The sequence below is a fragment of the Aethalodelphis obliquidens genome, unplaced genomic scaffold (assembly GCF_003676395.1).
Source record: "Aethalodelphis obliquidens isolate GAN/ISIS:26980383/991018 unplaced genomic scaffold, ASM367639v1 scaffold5, whole genome shotgun sequence".
NCBI classification, from domain to species: domain Eukaryota; kingdom Metazoa; phylum Chordata; class Mammalia; order Artiodactyla; family Delphinidae; genus Aethalodelphis; species Aethalodelphis obliquidens.
The window spans coordinates 12,313,589-12,335,794 of NW_020837949.1; the positions used below are offsets into that span (position 1 = coordinate 12,313,589).

A 22,206-nucleotide genomic window follows, 5' to 3' on the forward strand; every position below is an offset into this window, starting at 1 on the left:
GGGGGCGCGGCGCGGGGCGGGCATAGCATTCCTATGGTGGGGCGGCGCGGGGCGGGGCGGCCGGGGCAGGTGAGGGCCTGGGGCTGCGGAGGCGCGGCGTGAGCGCGGAGGCCCGGCCGGCCGCCCGCCCTCCGGCGAGAGGAGTTCCCGCAGCCCGCCCCTGCGCCCGCCCCTCGCCGCCCGCGGCTCCTCCTCGCCGCCGCGCCGCGCTTCGCCTCGCCTCACCTCGCCATGGTGGAGCGGGGAGACGCGGCGCCGCTGCTGCGTTGGGCCGAGGGCCCCGCCGTCTCCCCGCCGCTGGCCCCGGACCAGCAGGCTGGAGTCCGGGGCTGGGGCGGCGGCGGGGGCGGCCGGGCGGCCGCGGAGCCGCCGAGGAGGCGGGAGCCCGAGGAGCTGGGTCCCTCCCAGGTGCTGCTGCAGCCCGGGCGTCTGGAGCTGGGCGACGTGGAGGAGGACCAGGTGGTGGCCGTGTTCGTGGTCACCTTCGACCCCCGCTCCGGTGAGAGCCGCTCCGAGACCGCGGGCGGGGAGAGGGTCGCCGCTCACTGGGTTTCGGGGGCGGCGGGGGAGGGGCTCGCTGCGCGCGCACCCGCACACGTGCAACCCCCTCCGCGCCGACCTGGCTGCCTTGGGCGAGCCGGGTGCCCCCGGGAGGTCGGGGCGTGAGGCTTTGTTCCCTGCGCCTCTGACCCCGTCTCCGTTGCGTCCCGCTGCCTCTCAGCGGATCCCCAGCCCGCGCGCCCGTCCCCACAGTCGTGTTTGCGCTTCTCCGGTGACAGAGGATCTCGTTTGTGGCCACAGGCACGCTGGCTTTTGTTTTTGTTTCGGGCTCGGTTAAAAGATTTCTCCCTTGAAGAGGAGGAACGCCCCCCAGGTGAATTCCGTCCGAAACTGAGCGTCCTCAGCTTCCGTGTTCTCTGCTTCCCGCCCTTGCTCCGCATCCCTCCCTGCACGGTAACTTTGTGAGCGGCCAAGTTCACTCCCTCTGACGGTATTATTTTGAGGAATTGATGCTTGGAGCATTAAGGGGTGGCACGGAGGGATTAAGCTGGAGACCGATGAAAAGAGAAGCCTCCTCAGGTAGGCTTTACCCTGACCATCCAGTAAGGAAGTGTGCATTTTACTGGTGAGAGAATTCATGGGGTTCAAAAGTGAATGAGTAAATACCTCCCTCCGAGAGCCTTAGGTGGTCGGGGAAGGACCCTGCTCTCAGGATTGGAGGGATGAGAGCTGTAGTCTTGGTTCTAGGGTTTAAAAAAGCGCAGGTGTGTCTTTCTATCCTAACTCCACTGAGGTTGCTGGAATGTGGAGTGTCTATTAGGGGAAAAAAAACAGAACAGTTTCTTTCCGGAGTTCCTTTCCTGGTCCGGCAAGGATGAGGTATGGAAGGCATTCTGAAAAACTTGATACTGTGCGCTGGAGTGGGAGGAAAAAGGGTGAGGGTCTTGGGATGGCAGAAGATACAATCCAGGGAGGATTATAAACCAGCAAGACCCAGGAAGAAGTAGGAACAGCTGTGGGGAGACTAGGCCTTTCTGACTCCTGCCTATTCCTTGGCCCCCATCCCAGTGGGTTTCAAACATTTTTGACTGTGACCCACCATATGAAATTCATTTTACATACCAATCAGTGTGCTCACATACGTAACTGAAACAGAAGTTTCATGAAATGGTATTAACCCCTTTTACATGTAGTGCATACTGGCATTTTCTATTTTTCTTTTTTTTAATGCTCATCACATAGGCTGGTTGGCTCATGTACGGTTGGGACTCCCAGACAGAAAACCTGTTCTTTTTTTGACCAGAGTAACCTTTATTGCTAGACAAAAACAGATACTATTTTGTAACTAATAATATTCCTTATGCCCTACCCCATCACCTACATACAGTAAATAGATGTGAGCATGAGATTCATTCTGGAAAGTGTTTAAGAGTAACTAGAAGAAATGGAGAGAAAGCACTAACAGGGTCTGATTTAGCAGTGGTCGCTCTGGCGGTAGAGCCTAGAGAGGGGAAGAGGAGAAGAAAAAAAAAAAATCCTACACTAACCACAGATGGAGTTAATAACATTGAAAAGCACCACAGAATTGGAACCCTCCCCCTGCCTTGTCAATCACAGCTGGTGAGCATGATTTTGTGGGTATGTGTATACGGGGTATTTGTGTGTACGTGTGATGTGCACACACGCACAAGTATGTATTGGTAATGGTTTTCAGATTAAGGTTATTGTGGAAAGAAGGGATTTAACTGACACTTGGACACTTGCTTTGTGCAGGCGTTTTACTGTAATGGTTTTTCTTTTTTTTTTTTTTAATTTGTATTTATTTATTTTTGGCTGCGTTGGGTTTTCGTTGCTGCACACAGGCTTTCTCTAGTTGCGGCGAGCAGGGGGATACTCTTCGATGCGGTGCACGGGCTTCTCATTGTGTTGGCCTCTCTTTGTTGCAGAGCACGGGCCCTAGGCACGCGGGGCTCAGTATTGTGGCATGCGGGCTCAGCACTTGTAGCTCGCAGGCTCTAGAGCGCAGGCTCAGCAGTTGTGGCGCACGGGCCCAGTTGCTCCGTGGCATGTGGGATCTTCCCGGACCAGGGCTCGAACCCGTGTCCCCTGCATTGGCAGGTGGATTCCCAACCACTGCGCCACCAGGGAAGTCCCCTATAATGGTTTTTCATCTAATTCTCATCTCCATTGTAATTTGATGATCGTTTATAACCAAGGATGATTAAGTAACTTGGAAATATTAACTAGCCAATAAATACTTGACTCCGAGTCTGGTTGTCTTTCTAGAATATAGCACTGCCTGAAACTCTGGCCCCTAACTTTTTATCCTACTGGGTGCAGAGAGGGGAGAGGCTGAGAAGGAGTGGGGGAGGGGAGAGAGTGTGTTTTTAACTTTGGTTGATGGTTTTGTTTTGTTTTTTTTGGAAAGCTGCTGTTTCCTACCCATAACTCTCTTGTCATCTTCTCAGTCCCAATTGGCACTTTACTTCCTGTAAAAAATTGTGATAGTACCTACAGCAAGTAAAAATTATATGGTGCAGTATAATTCTAAGAGTAGAAGATGGAATGAATGAATGCTACTGGGGTTCCCAGGGCTGCAAAGGTCGACGCTAGGACAAGGGCCTCAGAGAGCCCGTGGAGGGTCCCTTGGGTGAAGGTTGAGGAAATCGCGGTCTGGAGAGGGGAGATGGAGGCCCTTGGATGCCCAGTGAGCGGGAGACGTCACTGGGGCCAGACTTACGTCTCCCAGTTTTAATAGTTCAGTGTCTTCCTCATTCTGCTACGGAGGCAGGTCTGCTATGTGTTATTATTTAATCTTGGTCCACCAAGGCTTTCGCCTTCCTTAGCCCGTGATACCCAAAGTAGTAAAGTGAATACTGGCTTCTTTACCCAAATCAGAACATATCACAGAAGTTCTTCCATGGGAGAAACTGTCTAGAGTTTCTGCGCTTACCTGTCTGCTCCCCATGTGTCTCCCAGCTGTGTCCTCAGTGTTCCCCAGGAGCTCCTCCCTTCTCCCCAAACCTCCCCAGTCACCTGCTGCCCAGGCCATGGGTATTTCATTCATCTTCCCACCTGGTATAGGGAACTGTTGGCACATGTGCCTGCGAGAGCACGAGAGGGGATGGGGGAGGAGAGAATCCACAGCCGTGGTTCATCTGTCAGGGTGTGCGTGGTCTGGGTGCTGAGAGAGGTGTGAGAGAGGAGTGGATTCTGGTTATGCACACACTCACACACTCTTGGGCAGGGATGTGCCCAGTGATCCTCAGACCGGTGAATGGGAATAAGAGTAATTCTCCTGTATTTCTGGATACTAATTTTGGGTTGGGCATCTGTAGAAAGAATCAGAGAAGAGGCTGGGGCCATAAAGAATGTTATTTTCATCAGAGTCACGGTTTGAAAATTATGGTTGTTGCATCTACCGATGTTGTGAGGTCTGTAGGGGCTTCAGGGTCAAGTGAGGCAGAGGCTCTCGCTCTCTCACACACACTCTCCTTCCCCTGTCTCTCTCTCACTCACTCCCTGACACACTCAGTCTTTATCTGGAGCAGGGAGTCCCTGGGATGGTGGTGGTGCTGGCCATGTGGGCTACAAAGCTGCTATTGAAACCAGGCCCAGATGGCGACTATGGGAGCCAAGTGGGAGAGGTTGGCAGCCAGAATCCTGCTTTTTCATTGTGTCCAACCCATTATTTAGAGCTTTGGGTTTTAATTTTGATTCTCTTCTTTGGGTCTCTGGTAAAATTTTCGTTCTTTTGTCCGCTTAATTAAGGGAAAAGTCACTGTCACACTTGGAAATCAGCCTGCTTCCCCCATCCCCTCTATGAAGGTGACATAGCTGTCTCACCATGTGACTGAGGACTTGTGTGTGGGCCTGAGGTAGCTAGAGCTCTGGATCTGCAGTGTATGACACCTGTGAATCAGCCTCACTGGACTGTTTCTTTATAAGAGATTCACTTTCAACAGCTGCATTTTCCCCTGAGTTATTTTGTGAGTGTCTGGGGGAGATTCCTATGCTGTGCGTGTTTGTGTTGGGATGGCTGAGCAGAGGAAAACCTGCTGAGGTTGGTAAGATGTCTCCTTTTCCTTTGTTCTTCCTGATTAGGGATGAATTACCTGTTCCTCCCTCAACCTCTAGCCAGTGCCTAAATTACAGCTGAGCCCCTATTTAGTGCATCAAAATGCTTCTGTGTTCCCGTTAAATGAGCGTAGTATTTAAAATCACTCACATACGCTAATTTTAACCCCCATACGTTCTGCGTATAGTCAGCAGAATACAGGCATTTTCTTTTAAACAATGGCAGTGTGGAGGCACAGCGAGACAGGGCCAGGTGTAGCATCTGAGGCATAACTTGGAGGGCTGCCCAGGTCATCTGACTCATGCAATACTAAATGGCTCCAGCCACTGGTGGGAAAGTGACAAAGCAGAATGAGAATGGAAAATTTGGAGCGCCATTTTGAGTCTCAAAGAGCAGTCCTACGAACGACCAGCTCAAAGAGGCCAAGAGAAGGCCGGTTCGAATGATTAACTCTGCCGCGTCCTTTCTCTGTAGTTTCTATCAGATGTCAGTGGAACACAACTGTGGTGAATTTCAGTAATTCCCACATTGGCAAACTCTTTCTCAGGCTGTTGGTGATTCACCTGCTTGTGGTTTTCAGGGAGAAGTCAATTGATCACCATCTGCAGGGACTTCTGTTTCTCCTCTTGAAAGTGGATGGAAACTAGAGTAGGAGTGGGAATCAAAACAACCACCACTTACTGAGTGCCCACCGTGGACCAGGAGCTAGCTAATCCTTTCAACAGTCTGCTCTGTAATGACGAGAAAAACAGAGGCACAGGGCAGTTAGGTCATATTAAGTCACAGAGCAGAGATGGGCAGAATTCCTGTGCTTCTTCCCACATCACACCACACCACTACCTGGCGCAAAACGATATGGGGCCCGTGAAATGGAAAGTTTCTTCCATGTAAAATTAATGCATTGGAATTCAGCCATGGGTTGGCATATGGCTGACTTGAAATCACCAGGATTAATTTCTTCCTGCCTCAGGTTTCTTTATACTGACTCTTCCTTTGAATATACTCTCATCCTAGGTGGTGGTAAGATAATTCAAAACTATTTAAGACCCAGAGTTGTCGACTTTTCTGGCGTTAGAGTCTGAACCATATAAGCTTCTGAGGTTTCTTCCATCTCTGGGATTTGGGGGCCTCCTGCAAAAGTGGGGACCACAAGTACACCTGGATTCTTGCCTTTATTCAGGGCTTGTGGGTATGCCAATGGGCAGAGCTGATGGAAAGAGTAAAAATCAGCGCACATGTTGGAGAGGCGAGAGCTGGTACAGAGCTCCACTCTTGAGGTCAGAGGAGCCGTAACAGGACCTTAAGCTGAGGCAGCCACTGCTTATGAAATCAAGGGCTCAGGAGGAAATTCTTGTTTGGGAACCACCCAACACGGAGGGAGAAAAGGAGGAAGGAAAGCCACGTATTTCCCACTAGACAGAGATTATTTTGGTTCAAGATCATTGCCTTCTCCATTTTAAATATTCTGAGATCAGCTTTCTTAACAGGCAGCAGCAGTAGCAGCTAATATCTATTCTCCCTGGAGAGATGGTGGTTGATGAAATCCAAATATGCTTGGGGGTGTGGTCATTTCACATTTCAACAGAAATAGAAGGCAGAGGCAGCCCTGTATGTAGATAGGACAGAGTACATCTCACCTAGCGTTGGAGCCTGTGAAACATCAGCTCTGGGAGGCCCTGGCACACAGGGCCACGAGGTTCAGACCATCTCTGCATCTACAGCCAGGCTCAGCATTGCCCTGTGGCTTCCCTGGGTACCTGAGCCGCCAACTCAGTAATCTGTTAGCCCAAGTTCCTTTGCCTGAGCCCAGAATCTGGCACTGGGCTGCCAAGTTACGTTCCACCAATATTTACTGAATGACTGACTGAGTGTACACAAAGCAGGTTGCCACGTTTGTTCCTCGTGCGGTCATGTCCATCCCTCCTAGAGGCTAGGCAGGGCCTGTGGGTACCTGTGATGGGCCCAAGGCAAGGGGGGACATGGAGATGGAAGGAGAGCAAGTCAGGAAATAAGGCACTTGTCAGTGTTGACTCCTCTCTTTGATTGCCTACCCCTGGGATGAGCCCTTCTGTTCAATCTTGCCAGGCCCCACCTCCCTGGCTGGGTTCCTAAAGTGTGGTGAGGAAATTTGGAAAACCAAAATGTCTTTGAGTGTGAAGGCTGAGCCTGAGGTAGGCAGCATTCTGTGTGAGGTTTTCCTGGCCCTAAATGGCTCACGACAAGGATTGTTATTTCTGCCAAATCACTTTCCTTTAAGCCTCTTACAAGTTTCATATATAAACGGGTTTCTAATTTTTGAGACTAGTGTACTATTTCTGTTAAAGGATGACCTTTAGCCATCATGCTGTTTCATCCCCTTAAATATAACACATTGTCTCAATTATTTTTTGCTTTTGCAAAGTCCTTTATGCTTAGCTTATGGTTTTTTGCATCTCTGTTATTTCAGTTATGTTTCTTAGTTCATATGTTGAAATTTTTAATTTTTTTTTTATATTGAGGTATAGTTGATTTCCAGTGTTGTTAGTTTCAAGTGTACAGCAAAGTGATTCTGTTATACATATATCCCTTACTTTTCAGATTCTTTTCCCATATGTGTTATTACAGAATATTGAGTAGAGTTCACTGTGCTGTACAGTAGATCCTTGTTGATTGTCTATTTATTTATTTATTTATTTTGCGGTACGCGGGCCTCTCACTGTTGTGGCCTTTCCCGTTGCGGAGCACAGGCTCCAGACGCACAGGCTCAGCGGCCATGGCTTACGGGCCTAGCCGCTCTGGGGCATGAACCCGTGTCCCCTGCATCGGCAGGTGGACTCTCAACCACTGCGCCACCAGGGAAGCCGATTGCTATTTTATATATAGTAGTAATCCCAAACTCCTGATTTATCCCCCACCCCGCACCTTCCCCCTCTGGTACCATAAATTTGTTTTCAAAGCTTGTGACTCTGTTTCTGTTTTGTAGATAAGTTCATTTGTGTCATATTTTAGATTCTACATATAAGTGATATGGTATGTGTCTTTCCCTTTTTGACTTAATTCACTTAGTATGATAATCTCTAGGTCCATCCGTGTTGCTGCAAATGGCATTATTTCATTCTTTTTTATGACTGAATAATATTCCACTGCATATATTGATATGTACCACATCTTCTTTATCCATTCATCTGTCAGTGGACATTTAGGTTGCTTCCTTGTCTTGGCTATTGTAAATAGTGCTGCAGTGAACATTGGGGTGCATGCATCTTTTTGAATTATGGTTTCCTCCAGATATATGCCCAGGAGTGGGATTGCTGGATCATATGGTAGTTTTTTAAGGAACCTCCAGATGGTTCTCCATAGTGGTTGTACCAATTTACCTTCCTACCAACAGTGTAGGAGGGTTGCCTTTTCTCCACACCCTGTCCAGCATTTATTGTTTGTAGACTTTTTGATGTTGGCCATTCTGACCAGTGTGAGGTGATATCTCATTGCAGATTTGATTTGCATTTCTCTAATGATTAGTGACGTTGAGCATCTTTTCATGTGCCTATTGCCATCTGTATGTCTTCTTTGGAGAAATGCCTGTTAAGATCTTCTGCCCACTTTTTGATTGGGCTGTTTGCTTTTTTGATATTGAACTGTATGAGCTGTTTGTACATTTTGGAGATTAATCCCTTGTCAGTCACTTTGTTTGCAAATATGTTTTCCCATTCTGTGGGTTGTCTTTTCATTTGGTTTATGGTTTCCTTTGCTGTGAAAAAGCTTTTAAGTTTCATTAGGTCCCATTTGTTTATTTTTGTTTTTATTTTCATTAGGTGGATCCAAAAAGATATTGCTGCAGTTTATGTCAAAGAGTATTCTGCCTATGTTTTCCTCTAAGAGTTTTATAGTATCTGGTCTTACAAATATTTAGGTATTTAATCCATTTTGAGTTTATTTTTGTGTATGATGTTAGAGAATGTTCTAATTTCATTCTTTTACATGTAGCTGTCCAGTTTTCCCAGCACCACTTATTGAAGAGACTGTCTTTTCTCCACTGTATATTCTTGCCTCCTTTGTCCTAAATTAATTGACCATAGGTGCATGGGTTTATTTCTGGGCTTTCTATCCTGTTCCATTGATCTATATTTCTGTTTTGTGCCAGTACCATACTGTTTTGATTAGTGTAGCTTTGTAGTATAGTTTGAAGTTAGGGCACCTGATTCCTTCAGCTCTGTTTTTCTTTCTCAAGATTGCTTTGGCTATTTGGGGTCTTTTATATTTCCATACAAATTGAAAGTTCTTTTGTTCTAGTTCTGTGAAAAATGCCATTGGTAATTTGATAGGGATTGCATTGAATCTGTAGATTGCCTTGGTTAGTATAGGCATTTTGACAATATTGAGTCTTCCAATCCAAGAACATGGTATATCTTTGCATCTGTTTGTGTCATCTTTAATTTCTTTCATCAGCATCTCATAGTTTTCAGAGTACAGGTCTTTTGCCTCCTTAGATAAGTTTATTCCTAGGTATTTTATTTTTTTGATGCGATGGTAAGTGGGATTATTTCCTTAATTTCTCTTTCTGATTTTTCGCTGTTAGTGTATAGAAATGCAAGAGGTTTCTGTGTATTAATTTTGTATCTTGCAACCTTACCAAATTCATTGATGAGCTCTAGTAGTTTTCTGGTAGCATCTTTAGGATTTTCTATGTATAGTATCATATCATCTGCAAACAGTGTCAGTTTTACTTCTTTTCCAGTTTGGATTCCTTTTATTTCTTCTTCTTCTCTGTTTGCCATGGCTAGGATTTCCAAAACTATGTTGAATAAAAGTGGTGAGAGTGGACATCCTTATCTTGTTCTTGATCTTAGAGGAAATGCTTTCAGCTTTTCACTGGTGAGTATGATGTTAGCTGTGGGTTCGTCATATATGGCCTTTATTATGTTGAGGTAGGTTCCCTCTGTGCCTACTTTTTCTGCAGAGTTTTTATCATAAATGGGTGTTGAGTTTTGTCCAAAGCTTTTCCTGCATCTATTGAGATGATCATATAGTTTTTATTCTTCAATTTGTTAACAGGGTGTATCTACTGATTGATTTGCAGATACTGAAAAATCCTTGCACTCCTGGGAAAAATCCCACTTGATCATGGTGTATGATCCTTTTAATGTATTGTTGGATTCGGTTTGCTAGTAGTTTGTTGAGGATTTTTGCGTCTATGTTCATCAGTGATGTTGGCCTGTAATTTTCTTTTTTTGTGATATCATTGTCTTCTGGTACCAGGGTGATGGTGGCCGCATAGAATGAGTTTAGGACTGTTCCTTCCTCTGCAGTTTTTTGGAAGAGTTTCAGAAGGATAGGTGTTAACTCTTCTCTAAATGTCTGATAGAAGAATTCACCTGTGAAGCCATCTGGTCTTGGACTTTTGTTTGTTGGAATCTTTTAAATCACAGTTTCAATTTCAGTACTTGGTGATTGGTCTGTTCATATTTTCTATTTCTTCCTGGTTTGGTCTTGGAAGACTGTACCTTTCTAAGAATTTGTTCATTTCTTCCAGATTTTCCATTTTATTGGCATATAGTTGCTTGTAGTAGTCTCTTATGACTCTATTTCTGTGGTGTCAGTTGTAACTTCTTTTTCATTTCTCATTTTATTGATTTGAGCCACTTCCCTTTTTTTCTTGATGAGTCTGGCTAAAGGTTTATCAATTTTGTTTATCTTTTCAAAGAACCAGCTCTTCGGTTCATTGATCTTTTCTATTTTCTTTGTCTGTTTCATTTATTTCTGCTCTGATCTTTATGATTTTTTTCCTTCTACTAACTTTGGAGTTTCTTTGTTCTTCTTTCTCTAGTTGCTTTAGGTGCAAGTTTAGGTTGTTTGAGATTTTTCTTGTTTCCTGAGGTAAGATTGCATTGCTGTAAACTTCCCTCTTAGAACTGCTTTTGCTGCCTCCCATAGGTTTTATATCTTCATGCTTTCATTTTCATTTGTCCCTAGATATTTTTTAATTTCCTCTTTGATTTCTTCATTGATGCATTGGTTTGTTGTAGCATATTGTTTAGCCTCCACGTGTATGTGTTTTTGCAATTTTTTCTTGTAGTTGATTTCTTTTTTTTTTTTTTTTTTTGCGGTACACGGGCCTCTCACTGTTGTGGCCTCTCCCGTTGCGGAGCACAGGCTCCGGACGCGCAGGCTCAGTGGCCATGGTTCATGGGCCTAGCCGCTCCGCGGCATGTGGGATCTTCCCGGACCAGGGCACGAACCCGTGTCCCCTGCATCGGCAGGCGGACTCTCAACCACTGCGCCACCAGGGAAGCCTTGATTTCTAATCTCATAGCATTGTGGTTGGAGAAGATGCTTGGTATGATTTCAGTTTTCTTTAATTTACTGAGGTTTGCTTTGTGGCCCAGCATCTGATCTGTCCTGGAGAATGTTTCATGTGCACTTGAGAAGAATGTGTATTCTGCTGCTTTTGGATGGAATGTCCTATACATATAAATTAAGTCCATTTGGTCTAATGTGTCATTTAAGGCCTGTGTTTCCTTATTGATTTTCTGTCTGGGTGATCTGTCCATTGATGTAAGTGGAGTGTTAAAGTCCCCCACTATTATTGTTTTACTGTCAGTTTCTCCTTGTATGGCTGTTAGCATTCACCTTAATATATAAGGAGCTCCCATGTTGGGTGCATATATATTTATGATTGTTATGTCTTCTCCTTGGATTGATCCCTTGATCATTATGTAGTGTCCTTCTTTGTCTCTTGTAACAGTTTTTATTTTAAAGTCTACTTTGTCTGATAAAAGTATTGCTACTCCAGCTTTCTTTTGATTTCCATTTGCATAGAATACCTTTTTCCATCCCCTCACTTTCAGTCTGTATGTGTCCCTAGATCTGAAGTGGGTCTCTTGTAGACAGCATATATACAGGTCTTGTTTTTGTATCCACTCAGCTAATCAATGTCTTTTGGTTGGAGCATTTAATCTATTTACGTTTAAGGTAATTATCAGTATGTATGTTCTTATTGCTGTTTTGTTAATTGTTTATTTGGCTGTGTTGGGTTTTAGTTGCTGCACGTGGGATCTTTATTGTGGCACGTGGGATCTTTTGTTGCAGCATGTGGGTTCTTCGTTGCAGCACGCAGGGTTCTCTCTAGTTGTGGTGCGCGGGCTCAGTAGTTGCAGCGCGCAGGCTCTCTAGTTGTGGCATGCAGGCTCCAGAGTGTGCGGGTCAGTAGTTGTGGCGCGCGGGCTCCAGAGTGCATGGGCTCAGTAGTTGCAACACATGAGCTCTCTAGTTGTGGCGCACAGGCTCTAGAGTGCATGGGCTTAGTTGCCCTGTGGCATGAGGGATTTTAGTTCCCCTACCAGGGATCGAACCCACATCCCCTGCATTGAAAGGTGGATTCTTAACCACTGGACCACCAGGGAAGTCCTGCCATTTTGTTAATTGTTTAGGTTTTGTTTTTGTAGGTCTTTTTTTCTTCCCTTCCTCTTTTGATCTCTTGTGATTTGATGACTATCGTTAGAGTTGTTTTTGGATTGATTTTTCTTTTTTGTGTGTGTATATATTATAGATTTTTGGTTTGTGGTTACCATGAGGTTTTGATATAGCAGTCTATGTATATATATAAATATGCATATAAATATGTATAAATATATATAAATAAATAAATAAATATATATATATATCCAAGATGGTTTTAAGTCTCTGGTCTCTTAATTTCAAATGCATTTCGAATATCCTGCATTTGTACTCACCTCTTTTCACAATTGCTGGTTTTGATACCATATTTGTGGATTTCTTATCTTTACTGTATGTTTGCCTTTACCATTTGTAATTTTCTTTTTTCTTATTTCATGAGCTTTCCCATTTGTAATTTTCTTATTTCTAGTTGTGGCTTTTTCTTTTCTGCCTAGAGAAGTTCGTTGAGCATTTTTTGTAAAGCTGATTTGGTGGTGCTGAATTCTCTAAGCTTCTGCTTGTCTGTAAAGCTTTTGATTTCTCTGTTGAATCTGAACAAGAGCCTTGCTGGGTAGAGTATACTTGGTTGTAGGTTTTTCCTTTTCACACTTTAAATATATCAGGCCACTCCCTTCCGGCCTGCAGTTTCTGCTGAAAAATCAGCTGATAATCGTATGGGGGTTCCCTTTCTCTGAGGTAAGATTGCATGGCTGTAAACTTCCCTCTTAGAACTGCTTTTGCTGCCTCCCATAGGTTTTATATCTTCATGCTTTCATTTTCATTTGTCCCTAGGTATTTTTTAATTTCCTCTTTGATTTCTTCATTGATCCATTGGTTTGTTGTAGCATATTGTTTAGCCTCCACGTGTTTAGCCTCCTCTGCGCTTCCTGGACTTGAGTGTTTCCTTTCCCATATTAGGGAAATTTTCGGCTATTATCTCCTCAAATATTTTCTCAGACCCTTTCTTTCTGTCTTCTTCTGGGACCCCTATAATGCAAATGTTGGTGTGATGAACATCGTCCTAGAGGTCTCTTAGATTGTCCTCATTTCTTTTCATTCTTTTTTCTTTATTCTGTTCCATGGCAGTGATTTCCACCATTCTTTCTTCCAGCTCACTTATTCGTTCTTCTGCCTCATTTATTCTGCTATTGATTCTGTCTAGTGTATTTCTCATTTCAGTTATTGTATTGTTCATCTCTGTTTGTTCTTTAAATCTTTTAGCTCTTTGTTAAACATTTCTTGTATCTTCTTGGTCAGTGCCTCCATTCTTTTTTCTAAGATCTTGGATCATCTTTACTATCATTACTCTGAATTCTTTTTCAGGCAGATTGCCTATCTCCACGTCACTTAGTTGTTCTTCTGGGGTTTTATCTTGTTCCTTCATCTGGAACATATTCCTCTGCCATCTCATTTTGTCTAACTTTCTGTGTTTGTGGTCTCCGTTTCTCAGGCTGCAGGTTTGTAGTTCCTCTTGCTTCTGGTGTCTACTCCCGTTAGGTGAGGTTGGTTCAGGGGCTTGTGCAGGCTCCCTGGTGGGAGGCACTGGTGCCTGCCCACTGGTGGATGGAGCTGGGTCTTGTCTCTCTGGTGGGCAGGGCCGTGTCAAGGGGTGTGTTTAGAGGTGGCTGTGCACTCAGGATGACTTTAGGCAACCTGTCTGCTGTTGGGTGGGGCCAGGTCTTGGTACCAAAATGGCAACTTCTGGGAGAGCTCATGCCAATGAATATTCCCTGGGGCCTCTTCCACCAGTGTCCTTGCCCCCACGGTGAGCCACAGCCAACCCCTGCATCCCCAGGAGATCCTCCACTACCCACAGGTAGGTCTAGCCCAGGCTCCTGTGGAGTCACTGCTTTGCCCTGGGTCCCAGTGCACATGAAACCTTGTGTGCACGTTCCAAGAGTGGAGTCTCTGTTTCCCCTAGTCCTGTTTAGCTCCTGCGCTCAAGCCCTGCTGGCCTTCAAAGCCAAATGCTCTGGGAGCTCCTCCTCCCAATGCCAGACCCCCAGGCTGGGGAACCTGACATGGAGTTCAGAAGTCTCACTCCTGTGGGAGGACCTCTGTGATACAATTCTTTTCCAATTTGTGGGTCACCCACCTGGTGGGTATGGGTTTTGATTATATCATGAAAACACCCCTCCTACTGTCTCGTTGTGGCTTCTTTGTCTTTGGATGTAGAATACATTTTTGGAAGTTTCCAGTCTTCTTTGTTGATGGTTGTTCAGCAGTTAGTTGTGATTTTGGTGCTTTCGTGAGAGGAGGTAAGCTCAAGTCCTTCTATTCTGCCATCTTGTCTCCCTCTCATATGTTGAAATTTTTTAAACCTCAGAAAAGTTGAAAGAATAGTACAGTGAAAATCTGTATATCCCTGACTTAGATACATGTGTCACTCTGCATTTGTTGAGATATATGTGTCACTCCGCATTTGTTGACATTTTGCCATATTTGCTTTATCTAAAGTCAGTTCCACAATAATGTGAAATACGCATTCCTAAAAACCACTGTGCTAAGCAAATCATGCAGTAAAAATCACAGGGCTTGTGGGGAAGATGGGGTGAGGGGCACAACACTCAAAGACTTTGTCAGTGACACATTAAAGAAAGATAGGAACATAATAAAAGTGGTAGGATGGTTGTACATATGTTAAATAATTAAGAAATGCATCAATACTCAAAATACGGCACTCTACCTTAAAAAAGACCTGCAGTTTGCATACGAAGGTGGGTGTTGGAAGGGTTGAGCTTGTGAATTATAATGAAGCAGAGGAAGAGGTCTTTGTGAAATTGGATGGAAAGTTGTGACACTAGAGGAGATAAGTGTGGCTCAGAACACACATGGTGAACCGAGGTAGCAGGCAGATGTTTGAGTGTTGTGTGGGGTGCGTTTTGTGTGGTGCTACAGCTGGGTGCAGTTTTCTGTGTTCACATTTTGAACCTTGAGATCAAAACCACATATCAGCAAACATGAAATTCCCTATGAATTGTTAACATATCAATTGCTTTGGAACAAATTCGGCCAGCATTATAGCAGAGCTGAGGATGTATAAATATACTTTTTTTTTCTGAACTATTTGAAAGTAACTTTCAGACATCATGACATTGCATTTCTAAATACTTCAGTTTAAATCTCCTAAGAATAAGGCCGTTTTCCTACATAGCCACAATATCATTACTACCCCTAGGATAATTAACCTAGGTTAATTAATTTATTACCCCTCTTAATTAATAAATTTTATTTTATTTTTAACAATTTTAGGTTTACAGGAAAACTGAGCAGAAAGTACAGAGTTTCCATGTACCCTCTTCCCCTACCTGCCTGCCTGGCCCCCCCGTTACCTCTATTATTGACATCGTGCATTAGCGTGGTATATTTGTTGTAATTGATGAACCAGTATTTATACATTATTGTTATCTGAAGTTCATAGTTTACATAAGGGTTCACTCTTTGTGTTGTACGTTCTCTGGGTTTTGAAAATGCACGATGTTAGGTGTCCACCATAACAGTATCATGCAGAATAGTTTTACTGCCCTAAAAATCCTCTGTGCTCTGCTTGTTCATCCCTGCTTACCGCCTGACCTTTTCTACTATCTGTAGTTTTTCCTTTCCAAAATGTCACATCGTTGGGATTTTGCAGAATATAGCTTTTTTAGACTGGCTTCTTTCACTTAGCAACATGCATTTAGGTTTCCTCCATGATTTTTCGTGGCTTGGTGGCTCATTTCTTTTTATTGCTGGATAGTAGTTTGTTATATGGATATCCCACAGGTTTTTTTAATCCATTCACCTTTTTGAAGGACATCTTGGTTGCTTCCAGTTTTTGGCAGTTATATTAACAAAGCTGCTATAAACATTAACGTGCAGGCTTTTGTGTGGACCTAAGTTTTCAGCTCATTGGATAAATATACAAAGGAGCATGATTGCTGGATCACGTGGCAGGAATGTGTTTCGTTTTGTAAGCAGCTGCCCAACTGTCCTCCAAAGCGGCTGCACCGTTTCGCACTCCCGCAAGCAGTGGGTGAGGCTTCCTGTTGCTCCACATCCTTGTCAGCATTTGGTGTTTTCAGCGTTTTGGATTTTGACCATTCTGATAGGTGTGTAGTAGGATCTTGTTGTTTTAATTGACAATTCCTTGATGATATGTGATATTGAGCATGTTTTCCTATGCACGTTTACCGTCTGTGTGTCTTCTTTGGTGAGATATCTGTTCAGATCTTTTGTCCATTTTTTAAATTGAGTTGTTTTCATTTTTTTTTTTTTTTGCGGTACGCGGGCCTCTCACTGCTGTGGCCTCTCCCGTTGCGGAGCACAGGCTCCTGACGCGCAGGCCCAGCGGCCATGGCTCACGGGCCCAGCCGCTCCGCGGCATGTGGGATCTTCCCGGACTGGGGCACGAACCCGCGTCCCCTGCATCGGCAGGCGGACTCTCAACCACTGTGCCAGCAGGGAAGCCCGAGTTGTTTTCTTAATGTTGAGTTTTAAGAGTTCTTATTTTGGATATAAGCCTTTATCGGATATGTTTTTGCAAATATTTTGCCCCATCATTAGCTTGTCTTTTTATTCTCTTAATGGTGTCTTTCACAGGTCAGAAGTTTTTAATTTTAATGAAGTATAACTTACCAATTTTTTCTTCCTGGATGATTCTTTTGGTGTTGTATCTAAAAACTCGTTGCTAAACTCAAAGTCACCTAGATTTTCTCCTATGTTATCTTCTAGAAGTTTTATAATTTTGCATTTTACATTTCGGTATACTATTCATATTGAGTTAATTTTTGTGCAAAGTGTAAGGTCTGTGCCTAGATTCATTTTTTTCCGTATGGATATCCAGTTGTTCTAACACCACTGTTGAAAAGACTATCTTTTTCCCATTGTATTACCTTAGCTCCTTTGGCAAAGATCAGTTGACTGTATTTGCGGGGGTCTATTACTGGGCTCTCTAGTCTGTTCCATTGATCTATTTGTCTAATCTTGTGCCAGTACCATACTGTCTTGTTTACTTTATAGTGAGTCTTAGAATCAGGCAGTATTAGTTCTCTTCAGTATTGTATTGGCTAACTTCGGCCTTTTGCCTTTCCATGTAAACTTTAGAATTAACTTGTCAATATCCACAAATAGCTTATTGGGATTTTTATTGAGATTGCATTGAATCCATAGCATTAGCAAATGGGAAATTCCCTATGTGCACATTGTTCTTAATATATCAATTGTGTTGGCACAAATTCAACAAGCATTGTACTAGAATTGACTGAATACAGATAAAAACTTTTTTCCTCAGCCATTTGAAAGTAAATGCAGGGCTTCCCTGGTGGCGCAGTGGTTAAGGACCCGCCTGCCAATGCAGGGGACACGGGTTCGAGCCCTGGTCTGGGAAGATCCCACATGCTGCGGAGCAACTAAGCCCATGCACCACAACTACTGAGCCTGCGCTCTAGAGCCCGCGTGCCACAACTACTGAAGCCTGTGCTCCTAGAGCCCGTGCTCCGCAACAAGAGAAGCCACCACAATGAGAAGCCCGCGCACCACAACGAAGAGTAGCCCCCGCTCACCGCAACTAGAGAAAGCCTGCGCACAGCAACAAAGACCCAATGCAACCCAAAATAAAAAATAGTAAATAAAATAAGTTAATTAAAAAAAAAAGAAAGTAAATGCAGACGTGACTTCACTCCTAAATACTTGAGTATAAACCTCGTAAGAAGAAGGACATTTTTCTACATAACCACAATATCATTACTACTAGCTTTTTAAAAACATGCATATCCTCTATAAAGCTGGGTTTTTGCTTTGTTTTTGTTTTTAATGTCCATCCTGTCTTGTGCTAAGCACTGTGCTATGTTGGGATGTAAAGATAAACAATCAGAGTTCCTGCCTTTAAGAAGTCCAGTCTCCTGGGGAGACAGACATCTAAGACAATGATTGTATTAGGCTGGGATGAGGGCCATAGTAGCTTCATCTACTCCTTTAATTCAACGAGTGTGTCAGCAGAAATGTTCTTCCTGTGGGATAAAGAACTGTTCCCAGAGTGGTGTTCTGGAGTCCATGCTCCATGCTGTGATTCACCAGCCTGACCCTGATGGACCTTTCTTCCCGACCTAGAGGGGTTTGCATCCATCTAGAAGTGAAGGATGTAACTAACAGGGTGTCATTCACTTCGTCTGATTCTTTCAGTTCCTATACAATGAGGATTGGCCAGGCACAGAGGAATAAGAGAGAAGCTTTGAGGACCAGGCTGAGGAATTGGGGGCTTTATTCTTCAGATCAGCTGTATTAAGTAAGAAGACGTATGTTTGGCCATGAATACCAGAGACCCAAATTAGCAGTGACTTAATCAAGATAAGAGTTTAGTTTTCACTTAACAGTCAGGAGATAGCCGGTCCAGGGCTGGAATGCCGGTTCATACCCATGGGGTCATCCAAGGACCTAGACTCAAGTTGGCTCTCGCGCCATCATCCCCTCCTTGATATGTGGGCTGGTGCCCTCACCTGTATGATTCAAGACGGCTTGTCACCACATCCATATGCCAGGCAGCAGGATGGAAGAAGGGACTACATACGCCTTCCCTTTAAGGCACATTTTGGAAAGACACACCTCACTTCTGCCTATATCCCACTGGCCAGAATTTACTTGTGTAGCCATACCTATTTGCAAGAAGGTACAGAGAAACATAGTCATCATTTGGAAGGCCATATGCCAGGCTAAGAATAGGAGGTCCTATTCCCTATAAGAAAGGAGGAGTGGTATGTACTAAGGGTCAACTTGCAGCCCCTAATATACTGCTATTTCTTTAAAAAAAAAAAAAAAAGCCTTCTATAAAATTTGGTCCTTAAGATGCTCCTTAAAAATAGGTCTATTGGGCTTCCCTGGTGGCGCAGTGGTTGAGAGTCCGCCTGCCGATGCAGGGGACGCGGGTTCGTGCCCCAGTCCGGGAGGATCCCATGTGCCGCGGAGCGGCTGGGCCTGTGAGCCATGGCCGCTGAGCCTGCGCGTCCGGAGCCTGTGCTCCGCAACGGGAGAGGCCACAACGGTGAGAGGCCCGCGTACCGCAAAAACAAACAAACAAATAAAAATAGGTCTATTGGCCAAATAATTTTGGAAACATTTAGCATGGTCTTGATCTCACAGAGATTCGTAATGTGGAGAAACATCAGAGGCTCTGAGAAGTTCTGCAGTAAAGGAACTTGTCTGTCTTTGTTTAACCTAAACAAAGATTGTTTGGCCAAAATCCCTTTTTACAAATTTTGTGTTTTGCAGAAGCCCTGGTCACCTAAGCTTTGGGAAACACTGCTTTGGGGATCATTAAAGTTTCCTTAGTTTGCAGTGATGCAAACATTTTTACAGCCGTTCCACTCCTAGGGATGTAGTCAACAGATATGTGTGCATATTGTGTCAGTCAAAGTCAAGGTTTAATCAAAGAAACAGAACCACTGGGAGACAAATAAAGGGATTTATTGCAGGGATTTGATCTTGTGCAATTGTGGGAGCTGGTTAGAAAGTCTGTGTAAGGCTGTTGCCTTGTGTCTGTTGGTGGAGCTTGAAGTCTCTTGAGCGGACAGTTAGGAAGCAGAGAGTAAAGTTGAGAAGAAGGAGAACAAGCTGGAACTCATGAGGGTGGGTGGGAACCCAGGTCAGCGTGTCACTGCCTCCTGTTCTAATGACGTGGTGCCCTGACCTGATGAAGCTGATGTCTTTCATTATGGAACTAAGCACACGCCTGGGGTGGGAGTCCGAGAAGCTGACAGAGGATCCAGGGAAGGTGGATCCATCGACCGCAGGCCTGGCAGCCACCCCCCAAGTGTGATGAGCCTGCAAGATAAGCAGCAACGCCCATGAGTTACCTGGTGCCCTCACACTGGCCTTCTGACATAAACACAACATGGCTACTGCTTCACTTCGCCTCCCCAGTCTCAGACGCAAGTGGGAATTCTGAGAAATGTGAATCAGCCCAGCCGGGTCATGCGTTACAAAGCTACCGCACGTGTAGTCACCAGAGGACAGGTATGGAATTGTTCACAGCAGTGCTGTTTGTGATAGCTTCAAATAAGAAGTAAGCTATATGTGCACCAACAGTCACATAGGTAAGTAAGCTGTGTTACATGCATAGGATGGAAGTAGTAAGTGAAGAAATTATTGCTACATGCATCAACATGGATGAATCTTGCAAAAAAAAAAATGGAGCCAAAGAAGACAGACGCAAACGAATACAAACTATGATTGCATTTCTATAAATTTCAAAGACAGCAAAGCTAATTTATCGTGTTCGGAGTCCGGATAATAGTCAGCCTGGAGAGAGGGGTGATGACTCGGACGGGGCAGAAGAGCGGCTTCTGTTTTGCTATTCATGTCCTGCTGCTTGGTCTGGGCTCTGCTCACACAGGTATGTTCATGCTGGGAGAACTCATTGTGCTGCAGAGCTATGATCTGTGCGCTTTTGTGAACTTATCCCTCAGCACAAAGTTTAGGTACGTTAAAGTTTTAACAAGTCATTGAGTAGTCATGGACAGGCTGGGTCAGAGGAAAGGAGCTAAGAGCAAGTTGAACCCTGCATGGAGTGGCATGGGGGCGGGGAACAAGGCAGCAGATACTAGAAGAGCAGGTAAGCGAGAGGACAGAGTCTGCCAGAGGATCCGTGGCAGGCTGTCCCTCTCCTAGGCGAGCCATCTGTTGCCATCATGAAGGGTTAGGACCGTGTGCACAGGGGGCTCATCAGCTGAAGTGCCCGTGTGGCACAGACCATGACGGTGTAGATTTGGGGGGAGGGTCAGCCCCCTTGTAAGCTTCCTGGGTGTCCTGTTGCACAACACAGGGTGAGAGCCACTGGACCGAGGAGACCGTAGACAGGGATGCTAGTGGAAAGACAGGAACGTGGGGGAAGTCGGTGTGCGAAACCTTACCTTTCTCCCCACGTTCGCCCCTCTTTCAGCGTGCAGCATGCTTTTGCTCGTCTTTAACCCTGACAGATACAACATTGTTCTGGCCTCTCTGTTGTGTGAAATCTTAATTCCTTTTTTCATGCTTTCTCTTTTAGCCCATTGATTAGTTGTTTGAGTTTAAGAGTCCTCTTTTGAAAATAAACTACTTGAAAGTGCCTTAGGCTGCTGAATATGGGATAGGCTGATCCCCCGTGATGCCCACCCCATTCAGAGACTGGGTCGTGTCCGGGTAGACTTGATATGCGGTACCTCTGATGCCCCGAACAATTATCTGAAAGCATTGGTTGTCTGGGATTATTAATGATGTTTCTAATGCTTGGGCAATTAGGGTTTGAGGTGTTGATGAGAAGTTTGTTCTAAAGTGAAATCTTACAAGTATCTTAGTATTTTTATTTGGAAAATTTTTGAATATGCAAGAAAACAGTAGGGCATGTCCTGTAGCATCCTCTCAAGCCTCGAGGAAACACTGCTCTTGTGAACTTCTCTGATTCCCTCAATCTTATGGCTGCTTGTGATTGCTACGTTCTAAAATCCCACGTTATCCTCTGTCATCGAATTTACCACATACCACCACCCTCAGCCTCCAGAACTGTAATCGCTGGTCTCCTTGTTTATCTCCGTATCTGTCCCTGGAATCTAGTCTGTTTGAGGTCAGGGACTGTGTCTTATTTGACTTTGTAGCTCCAGCATCTAGCTCAGTAGAAGCGCAGTAATTAGGGATAAGTGAATGAGCTCTTAAATTCTGCAGGCAAAGAACTGGTGTCTGGACCTTGGAGAAGAGCCTCATTTTGAGGAGAGAGGAGAAAGAGTTAGGGAAGGAAGCAGAGCTACGTTTGATCAGAGAAGAAGGAAAAGAACCAAAATAGTATTCTGTCACGGGAGTCAAGGGAAAAAGGGGAGATATTTTTGAGGAATTATCAAATGCCACAAAGAGATCAATGAAAATTAAATTAAAAATTAATTTAAAAATTAAAAAGAGTGTGGGGGTTTGTCAGTTATTAGTGGCCATAAAAAGGCAAGATGGAAGCAGGATCTCGAGGGGTTAAGGAGAGAGTACAAGATGAGGAAATGGGGGCGGAGGGTCAAAACATGCGCTTCGAAGTGAGGCTGCAAAAGGAAGGAGATTGGAGGTGGCCAAGCAGAATGGGAGAACCAAAGCCAGCAGCCTCGCTGGGAAGAACTGTGCTCATTTGAAGGCAGAGATTGGAGGTGCCTTCAGCACCCATCTCCTGGCCCTCGGGATGCCTCAGGGACTCTGCTGGCGTGTAGGCGATGGAGGGATGAGCCACC

The 22,206-nt window shown here is 44.7% G+C and overlaps 1 protein-coding gene across 1 annotated transcript in view; it reads left to right on the forward strand.

Annotated features, from left to right (window-relative positions):
* The first annotated feature begins 231 nt into the window (after positions 1–231).
* The window catches only part of DENND11 (DENN domain containing 11), a 48,857-nt gene continuing 26,882 nt past the window's right edge, over positions 232–22,206 (forward strand). Inside the window, exon 1 of the mRNA XM_027101711.1 lies at positions 232–499. Within this exon, the coding sequence (XP_026957512.1) occupies positions 232–499 (268 nt within the window). The remainder of the gene's footprint in view (positions 500–22,206) is intronic.